Raw genomic sequence first — 10,809 nt, forward strand, 5'->3', positions numbered from 1 at the left:
ATGTCCTTCACTAAAGTTCACATATTCTGTTCCCCTGAAGCTGTTCATTATATCCATGTTCCTTTATCCTATAAGTAGGGGAGGAAGGTACAATAAAACATGAACACTTTTTTGTTTTGCCCTAGGGCACCACCTTGGTCACCCTGAGTGGCTGTTACCTAGTTGTACCCATAAGTAAGAACTCAAAACGCTGGTTTGGATTTTCGGAACAGAGATCATTACAGAGCATCACTCCTTGCATTTTGTCTGACAACTTCTGATCACGTTAGTTTATACCCAATCAATAGCAAAATGTTTTTTCACTGTGTCCAGTTCCCTAGGTGCGTATCATTAGCTCGCCTAGGCTTCAGATAACATTCAAACAAGGCCTCTTTGCTGTGTCCTTGAAGGCCCTGTTCCCCATCAGGCATTCTGCAGAACACTGTTCAGCTGTTGAATATTACACTGGGCAGGACAATTTAAACAGTCTCTCAGTGGAAAGTGTGTTTGGGCAGTCTGGTTCACCCATTTTCCACCACGGATGATCTTTGGCCAGGCCCCTATTGCGGATATTTGACCAAGACCGGTGCCTGATCAATATGCTAACAGTCCCAAAATGTAGTTGTGCAGTTATCATTAAAAGTCCCACACATTGTTTCATTTTCTTGCAACTCCCCATGACTTCACAGAGATAGGACCGCCCCGCCATCCCAGTATCCACTAGGCTCTTCTGCCCCACTGGACAGCGTTGTCTGCTTCAACAGGTTTGAGAAGAAAAATTGCCTAAAGGCCAAAATATACTTTTACGACTCCGTTACTCCGTGGTCACTCAATTGCCTCGACGGACTCGTTTTCATAAAAGCGTGACGTGAAGGGATTTATTTTTTAGCACTGTGTTTTTATGAAATAAATCTTTGTTTTTTAATATATTCTACTCAAAACCTCTTGTGTGGTTTTTTTTCCTCATTGTGGAGTGCTATTTAAACCGCACTGCCTGACTGCCCCCCCCCCCCCCCCCCCCCCAAAAAAAAAATCACCAGCCGCCACTGGCATTAATTGATGTTGAGGCGCCAGTCCTATTCGTAGAACGCCATAATATAGATGTATATACTATCCTTGGAGCGGAGAAGCCTCAAAGATCACGATTACCACGAGGGTTATGGTTTTTGTTTGTCAGTTTGAACGACATTGGAGGAAAGGACTCAGTTGTTACTCTCTACAAACACCAGTACTGCAGTAACAATTTGTTTGTGTCTTAGACCGCTTTTTACAGAAACAATAATTATTTCATTGTAGGTGGGCCTGTCTTGTTGACTGGGCCTATTGGTGCAAATGACAGACCCATCTTGCTGATTAAGGTCTTGACATGTTTATTTCAGTGGCTGTGCTTTTATGCTCCAGTTTAGTGCACTCTCCAACATAAAAGCTGTGTCCAAAATCTTTTTTCAGCTGTTGATAAACACACACACACACACACACACAACGTCAAACGACTGTACGCATTCATTCATGAAGGAGTTGTATTCATGCTTAGCACCTTGTTTCTGTTTACAAGTTAGTACCCCACTGTGTTCTGAAAACAAGTACTGTGTTTTAAAGTATGGCATACATTGATTTTTGTCTTTCAAATAAAGTTTTGTCATCAATAAATTGCCATAAAGTCCTAATGTATGAAATTAGATCATATATTTAAATATTTTGTATTATTTTTATTTATTTCATTTATTTATTTTATTTTATTTTTTTAGGCTAACATTTCTTCCTCAGACAAAGCTGATACCCCCTGGTCAGCAGTAGTTGATTAAAAAAATATCAGTGGAAAACCTGAAAACTCCTTTGTTTCCTACATCCTTGTAGTTAATGCCATATTTTAGAGATGTATAACAAACAGTTGAGGTTTAGAAACAAATAGCACAATGTTAGAGATCAGAGAATGTAGTTTTTGTCACTTTAAATTCCAATTCTAACATTGTTTTTTTTTTTGGGGAAGAACCCTAGGGCCCCACAGTATTATAATGTTAGAAGTACATTTATTATATAGAAAACATTTCTTATACTGTATGTATAACATGTATTATACATGCATCTTGATTGATTTAACTGTGCTGTATTTTTATTGCAATATTTTCTATCCTTACTGATGTAAAATGTAGTAAATCCCCAAATACCTAACATTTTACTCCAAACCACAAGGTCTTATTATGATGATAGAAATACAAAACAGAAAAACAAGAAAAAAAGATTCCATACATATTATTCTTCATGTATCTAGATCATAGGTGTTGCTTATAGGTGCTACGACAGGACAGTTGAAGGCAAAGCGCTGATGCACAACCCAAAGCTATACAGAACAACAGGAGAGGGGACAAACCCTTCATCCTCAAGCAGACCTCAGCAAGAAAATATAATACAAGGTAGGGGGCAGGGGCGGCTTGTCCATAAGGGCGATTGGGGCGACGCACTGCCTAGGGAAAAAAAAAAAAAAAAACCTCCTGATGTATAAACGCAAAATCCTTGTAAGTCGCGTAAATTACATGCAAACTTAAATGTAATAATTTTTTTTCTGTCGGATTCTACCACTAGACCGTCTGATCTGCCTCTGTATGGCATTGTCGAATCAGGTAACAGTCGTTCAGTCAGCCTAAAGTCGTGCTTCAAATGGCCCCGCCCCTTCTGAGGCGATTTGGGGCGAAATGAAAAATCGCCCCAGACCTCTCCCATTGACTCCCGTGTTAAATCCATTTTTTTCACAAAACAGAGCTCTCAATGCATTCTCTATGGCTTCCGGGAGGGCTCGCCCCTCCATGTCGTGTCATAAGTAATGGACGTAAAAGCCTATACGAACGTCATACAGCTTCGACGGAGGCATATTCTGTCAAGATGCCCTGTTCAGTGCAATAACTCGATTCGCTCTTTGACAGAAACTCCTTTTTAGTCGGCGTACTAATGAAGATAAATTGACAGCAAAACAATTAGGACTTCCTAGACCAAATGTATCCATTCAACAGGTTTCTACAAAGGGAGGGAAATCCTACATCCAAGAATTGGAACAAAAGAAAATCACGGTCGTGAAGTGGTTAACGCGGTCTGTATTTCATATACCACTGTCACTTTTCATAGGTTTCACAGTGTGTTTCACAGTTTGCTTCTTGCACTAACACTGAATAATTTTTTATGTGATGACTTATTTTGCTTTTGTTAGCCAATACTTTCAAGATCAGTCAATAAATATTGTTGGTTTTGACTTATGTTACCCCTTCTTTATGATGTTACTGGACATATCATGTGTCCTGTTAAGCTATGTTACATCATACAAGATTTGAGACACATGGATAATGAAAAAGTGGGATAGTTTAATGTGGAGCCACATCATGTTTGCTTATGAAGGCTCCTGGATGCAACTTTCTTCCATAGCATCCACCTGTAACTTGCTACTCTAGCTATGTAGCAAGAGGGGACATATTACTGTTGTGTGCTGCCAATAGTGGACAAAAAGGTATTGCTGTATGAGTTAATCAGCTAACTTAATGTACCTACTGAATGGGTCGCCTTAATCATTATCAAAAAAATTGCCCCCCCTGAGAATTTTTTCAGGAGCCGCCACTGGTAGGGGGTAAAGGTAGAATCTCTCAACAGAGAATGCATGTATTTTCACTAGTGCTGTCAGTTTAACGCGTTATTAACGGCGTTAACTCAAACCCATTTTAACGCCGTACATTTTTTTATCGCGAGATTAACGCAAGTTTTTTTTTTTTTTAGATTAACATTCTTTTTGGCCTCGCAAACTGTGTAGTAGGCTAACATTACGGGTTGAGTGAATGGTGAGCGTGATACGGCTAAATGGATGATGAAAAGCTTCTGAATGGAAAGTTTACTTTTAAAAGTTGTGTTGTGCAAAAGAAGTGAGCTTCACTGTTGTCTGAAAATGTCAACAGGCAGCTGGCTGAAAGCAAAGAAGTAGTAGGCTTAACTTTGATTGGTAACCTAACTGTTACGGTTCAATGTTTCTGAAATAAGAGGCCTGACTGCTATGTTCCCAGCAAACTTGAAAAAAAGAAAATATTAAGCCATGGTTTAACTGCACTATAGGCCGAGTCCGTGTTTACCTGAAATGTGCACTTTATAATTTTATTTTGTATCGCCCTGTTTGGCAATATTGGTTTTCAATAAAATAAAACATTTGCATAAAGCAAGCCAATCAACTTTTCCATGTTGATAAGGGCATTAAAATAAAAATAAAATGATGGGAAAAATAAATAAACGAAGGGACATTTAGAATAGATACAAAATTGCGATTAATCGTGATTCATTTTGAGTTAACTATGACATAAATGCGATTAATCGCGATTAAATATTTTAATCGTTTGACAGCACTAATTTTCACCCTTTATGTGATGGCATTTAATTCAGGATAAGCAGAAATCCAAAACAGTAACAGTCTCCACAGTATGAGCACAAATTAATTCCCAAATATTGCATCTGCCACAGCTCATCTGTGGACCCTCATTCTAGACTCAGCGGTAGAAGATCATAACAGCAGCTTCAGTTATCTCTCTGGATGCACTCCACCCCACATTTGTTCCATAACCATCCCAGTCAAAGCCGGTGAAGTCACCACACTGGCGAGGAGCTTCTTCAGGGAAGTGTCCCCCACCACCAATGCAAAACTGTCAGAAGAGAGGAAGGACATGAAATGCACACATTTTCTAATGTTATACATTCTAGACATGCACTAGACTAAAACTACCATCATGAAGCCAAATGTGTATTACAGATGTAGAGGGTTATACAGCCTGTAAAAGCCAGCGATGTAGAATAAGCTGTCAATGTGTTTCAGCACCAGAACTCTACCGGATTTTTCCTAGATGTGGACATCACATCATAAAGTGTAGTGTCCTGTCTGGTATGATGACATTACACTAAAGACTAAAACTAATCCAATTATGTAAAGAAGTTCAGTTATCAAAATTAAGTCTGTTCGTATGATAAAAATAATCTGTCTATATGCTTTAACAGACAGATAACAGCGTCTTTCTGTGATCATTTATATCAACCCAACTAAAATATACAAAAAGATCATCCATAGTAACATTACGACTTAGTACATTTCTTTGGAAAACCACCATCAATATTCTGATATCATAAAAAGTATATCAAGTTGTAAAATGTCGAATGAAAAAATGATTGATTATGAATACTACTAAATTCCATTTCTACTTGATGCCACTAAAAACTATACACTGGACCCTTAAAAAATTTGACCAAGGCTAACATCATCCAGATATTGTTGAAATTGTGTTGTGGTCATTCTTACATGTTCAGGGTTGCACCTAGTGGGTCTGACTCCAGAACACATGGCCATGGCTGCTCTCTCATTGTTGAACACTCTGAAGGTGACGAAGCCAGGAATTAATTCGTCTGTGAAAGTAAAACAAATGAACACTCAATCCAGTGTGTATATGTTAATTTTAGTATTTTGTTTTCTATCGTTAGATGGGTATGTAGATTTTATATTTACTTTGGGGAAATATTAGAAGTAGTAATTTTATTAGTAAGCGTAGTTTGTCATTGTGTATTTTAATCACATGCTTTAACAAAATGCGTAAGTTTATCATACTTCTAGGATATGGGCCATAGAAGTTTCTTGTGGTCTCAGCATTTCCATAGTCGTACACCACAGGAATAGATGGTCCATTGTTGGTCTGACACACTCCAGCATTATACCTCACTGGGTAGCGCTAAAAGTCATACAGGATGAAAGAGACTTTAAGTTAAATACTTGTGTGTGACTTATTGTGTGTCTGTAATCATCTTTGATGTTCCATGTACCTTGAAGAGCTGGTAGAGGTTTCCTCCATGGAATGTAAGAAACCTTGTCTTTGTGTGGTATCGTAGGATGGAAGCAGTGGTCCAGTGTTTAAGTGGAACGTTGTTACGTACATGCCAGACAGACACATCTTCCCCTACAATATCATAATAGCCAGGATTCTGTGGAAGAGAACTGAGGACCTCATATTCAATCTCCATTTGAAGCATTCTGTCCAATCAAGGTATATTTACGTATTTTTGAATATAATCTCATTAACTCTTAGATATAATCACTCATTACTTATGTTGTTATTCCCCTGACTCAGTTCCTCGTTAAGCTGAATGTACTGAAAGTAAAGAAGATATTACCTTGTAGTCATCAGAGGTTGCACCTTCTGGAGTCCCAAAGGTGGCTGTATTGGCCCATGTCCCCTCTCCATCAGGGCGGTTGGGATTGCTTCCCTGCTCGCTTGACCACCGGTCCCCCACAGTGCATTTCCCATACATGTTGTTCTCATGCACACTGGCTACCAGTGTCCATCCACCACCAGCTGTGGTCATGTCACAGTAGCTCTGGTACACTAGACCATTGGAGGTGGTGAGGTAATACAGACCATCTGAAATGAAATCATGCATGATCGATGAGAAAAACTGATTGGATACATATTTAGTTTAGATATCACATGTAGTTAAACCAGTTCTAAAAGGGTCAATTAAATGTAAATTGTCAGAACAAAGGGGTTCACCTTCATGAGCACCATATTTCTGTTGAATTTCTCTGCAGCTACGTCCAGCAAAACTTAACCTGTCCAGCATTTTCAAAAGGTTGTCCATTTTCTCCTTGGAATTGCCATTGAGAATATTGAAAAGACGGGTGTCGGGAGCATTAGAAGCACCTTATGTAGAAATCAGAAGGAAATATGACCCTTTCAAAAAATGGTTTGATTCACACAAATCAGTCACTTGATGCGTCAACGTAAAAAAAAGGATAATACACTTCTGGTGGGGCAATTTTGTATGACGTCATGTCATCGTCACAAAAATAGAGCTAGCTGATTATTATATTATTATATAAGCAATTTGCCTATATGCCCAGGTAGGCATAGGCTATGGGCTGCCTTTTGAGTACCGGCAGGGAGCAGAAATCCTATTTCAATTACATTTCACATGCTTCAGTTCTCAGCGCGATACAAATATGTTGCTTATAATATAGCAACAAAGTAAATAAAATAGATTGCAATAAAATAAAAAAGATTAGATAGACATAGTTCAAATAACGTGCATGCTTTATCAAGCTTGTGGCACACGCATACAACATGAAGCGAAAGGCACAACTGAAACAAAATAACAGCAACAAATCATGCTGCTAAATGAACAAAACTTACATAGAATGTTGTCTTATAAACAGAAATTATTTCAGGCTGCAACTTGAAACACGGAGGCTGGTTCCAAAACATTAGAAAACGAGCGATATCTAACGAGCAGTAACGTTAGTAGATCTAACGAGCGTAGATCTGTCTGAGTACGATCTGTATGATTTATTTTTTCTTGGTCACGGGTTGCTAGGCAGATTTTGTGGGGCACATCTAAAAGTGCCCCATCTCCCAATGTAAACTTTGGCCCGTGTCGTTCACGCTCATTGGTGTTTCCATAGCAACAGTCTTATATTTGCAGCGCTGCCCCAGAAGGGGACGGACAGCGGAGAGCAGCTTGTGAGTCTAGTTTATTCACACACACACTTACAATTGTATCGCTTCTTTGTATATTAAATAAAATAAGATATACTTTGCCACAAAGCACAGATGTATTGAGCTTTCTGCACTACGGCGCCATCTGGATCTGGTGGGGCAGTGCCCCATGTGCCCCTAATGTAGAAACGCCACTGCAATCAGTAAGGCTTCTGGAAAGCTTACCTGGTTGACACTGGATGGGCTGTGATTACAGTGCAAGCCATGTCAGCAGGAGAATACGTCGCAACATGTTTGACTGAAAAAAGTAGTCCAAGACACAAACTAATTGTTTGTGCATGTGACACAGAGGAGAAAAAAACCTGCTAATCCTCTAAATAAGCGACCAACATTCAGCAGTCACAAAGCCCATGCACTAGAGATGCTCCGATCAGCATTTTTGGGGCCGATCACCAAAATCAAGATCATGAGTAGGCCTACATCCGATCATACATGAGCCGATTGCCGATCACTGCCGATCACAGAATGGCAGGGGAATGGTAATCTTTTATCTATAAAAAAAAGTTCGCACTGTTCAAAAAGCTATCAACCAGCAGTTAGTCTGTTTCATGTCAACAGTATATAGTATAGATATTAGTTCATGTAGGGTTTTAATCATTCACTGTTTCATTATCATTATTGTTTACATCATTTAGTTATTCCGCTATTTCAAATGGTTACCGTTGTTAACGGGTAAATGGAATGTTCACCGTAACGCAGTACGGAGTTAAAGGGACCGATCCACCTTCGATATAGCCGTAATATTCTTCATGTGTGTAAATATTTGTTGTATATAATTGTTCATATCTGTATGTCTTGTTATTTATCATTTCTGAAACCACGGTCATCAGTCATTCATATTCATCCTACCCATTCATGTCTTGCGAGTGTGTGTGTAGAAAATAAATACCTTCTCATTGGAACTTTGACATTATCTGTTCTTACCGGAAAGTCTGTGGCGATTGGCACCTATTTCATAACCTTCATACAGATCCTTTTGGGATTCAATCAGCTAAATATCACCCTATTTTATATGCACCATTTGTAGAAATTAAACTGACTAACTAAAACTTCCAGAGGGGAGAACTCATGTTGCTTGCCACTGCCAAGCTCCGCTCTGCTGTTGAGTGCCCGTTTGCCACGCATGCAGGTGGAAAAAGTCGTGCAAATAATTTACGTCACGTGATCGGCTTTTTTGATCGGCGCATCACTACCATGCACATACCTGACAAGGCTCTCTCCCTAGACAGAACAAGTGAACATATATAAAGAGGTGGCCAGCACCATCTTTAAAAAAGGGGTATACACAAAAATCAAATAATACACAGATCACAAGATCGACCCTGAAACACAAATACGGTATATCTCAGTGTTCTAAACATCAACAAAGAAATAACCACTAAATAATCATATTCCCAGGCATGTAAAAATACACCTTACCGAAGTGGTTTGGCCAAGACCATTTCTATTGTCCCAACAGCAATTAAGGGGAATCAGATAAATAAACCAAATAAATGTTCCTCGTTTCCGGCTGCGCTTCTTAATGAGGCGCCGTTTGTAAAATGTTCCACGTTCTAAAATCCTGCTCAGTTTTGGTACATTTAGCATTATCATATGAAAAAAAGCACGACAATATTCCAATGTCACTTTTTCAAACATTTAGAGAGACATTCATGTAAATTCATGCATTAACTTTTGCAAGGATAATGTTTGGCAGTAACACAAAGTTGTTAAATAATATAAATGTTTCATCTGAATGTAAATGTTAAATGTTAAATGTTAAATATAAATGGTGTTCGTAGAGAGCAAAATGATGACTGAGCTAATCCTAACCATTGGGCATGCGCATATAATGCCTTGGTGATCCAGTTGGTTTGCTTTTAGAAGGACGTCCTCTTTTTATCACGAAGATGTTCAGTTCAGTTCAGTTCAAGTTTATTATCATTTACTCATAAACAGCATTTATCAGTAATGAAATTCTTTGTGCTCAATGTCTGTTCAACTTAGAGAATAAATAAATGGAGAATGGAGTATCCAGCATAAATAAATAAATAAATACATACTGGAGAATGGAGAAAAAGGGTAGGAAAAAGAGAAAAAAATTGTAGTGCAAAAAGATATTTCATGGCATGTGGGTAAAAACTATCCCTGTATCTGCTGGTACGGGACCTTATACTCTTGTATCGCCTTCCAGAAGGCAGGAGGGAGAAAAGACTGTGGCAGGGATGACTAGGGTCAGAAATGATCCGTTGGCCTTCCTCCTGCAGCGCTGGCTGTAAAGGTCCTGAATGGATGGCAATGCAGTCCTTGTAATACGCTGTGCAGATTTGACCACTCTTTGTAGTGTCTTCCTGTCCTGGGCAGTGCTGTTGCCAAACCATGTTGTAATTCCACCAGTCAGTATGCTCTCAATGGTGCAGCGGTAAAAATTGGTCAGTACAGTGCAGTCCATGCCAAATTTCCATAGTCGCCGCAGAAAAAAGAGCCTCTGTTTCGCTGTCCTTGTAACCACACCAATATGGTGTGTCCAGCTCAGATCCTCGCTGATATTGATACCAAGTAATCTGAAACTTTTGACTCTCTCCACAGCTGTGCCCCCGATGTGAATGGGTGCATGTTCTCCCTGCAGCCGCCTGTAGTCCACTATCAACTCCTTGGTTTTTGCTACATTAAGCAGCAGGCTGTTATCCTGACACCAGGATGTCATTGTTGCCACCTCTGCTCTGTAGGCAGACTCATCACCATTCTTGATGCAGCCGATAATGGTGGTGTCATCAGCAAACTTAATGATGGTGTTGGAGCTGTTAGTGGTTGCACAATCATAGGTGAACAGGGAGTACAACAGTGGGCTTAACACACAACCCTGTGGGGCACCAGTGCTGAGTGTTAGACTGGTTGAGGTGATGTTACCTAGCCGTACTGCCTGTGGCCTGTCTGTCAGGAAGTTCAATATCCAGCTGCACATGGAGGGACTGATGTTCAGGTCCTGTAGTTTCATGATGAGCCTGGATGGTACTATGGTGTTGAAGGCGGAGCTGAAGTCAATGAAGAGCATCCGCACGTACGTGTTGTTCTGATCCAGGTGAGAGAGAGCAGTGTTTAAGGCCAAAGCTACAGCATCATCTGTAGACCTGTTCGGCCTATATGCAAACTGGAGTGGGTCTAATGCAGGTGACAGGCAGGATGTAATGTGGTCTTTGACTAACCTCTCAAAGCATTTCATCACAACAGAGGTGAGTGCGACAGGGCGGTAATCATTGAGACAGCTCACTGATGGTTTCTTAGGAACTGGGAT

General features: G+C 39.7%; 1 protein-coding gene across 1 annotated transcript; it reads right to left on the reverse strand.

Annotated features, from left to right (window-relative positions):
- Nucleotides 1-4,320: 4,320 nt before the first annotated feature.
- LOC105896233 (intelectin-like) lies at nt 4,321-6,676 on the reverse strand. Its single transcript, XM_031572813.2, has 6 exons — nt 6,534-6,676; nt 6,157-6,404; nt 5,809-5,967; nt 5,597-5,717; nt 5,294-5,397; nt 4,321-4,646 (listed from the first exon to the last, which is right to left on the reverse strand). Exons 1-6 carry the CDS (start codon nt 6,619-6,621, stop codon nt 4,494-4,496), a joined length of 873 nt encoding a protein of 290 aa, XP_031428673.1. The 5' UTR covers nt 6,622-6,676; the 3' UTR covers nt 4,321-4,493.
- Nucleotides 6,677-10,809: the final 4,133 nt, after the last annotated feature.

Source organism: Clupea harengus, chromosome 8, assembly GCF_900700415.2.
Source record: "Clupea harengus chromosome 8, Ch_v2.0.2, whole genome shotgun sequence".
Classification (NCBI taxonomy): domain Eukaryota; kingdom Metazoa; phylum Chordata; class Actinopteri; order Clupeiformes; family Clupeidae; genus Clupea; species Clupea harengus.

Bases quoted from the DNA above. Each gene is read 5' to 3' on its own strand.
- LOC105896233 (XM_031572813.2), bottom strand. From the start codon at position 6,621: ATGGACAACCTTTTGAAAATGCTGGACAGGTTAAGTTTTGCTGGACGT. The intron at 6,405-6,533 runs GTGAACCCCTTT...ATTTCATTTCAG, and splicing joins GAAATATGGTGCTCATGAAG to ATGGTCTGTATTACCTCACC. The intron at 5,398-5,596 runs GTATGATAAACT...TTACTTTCACAG, and splicing joins CTATGGCCCATATCCTAGAA to ACGAATTAATTCCTGGCTTC.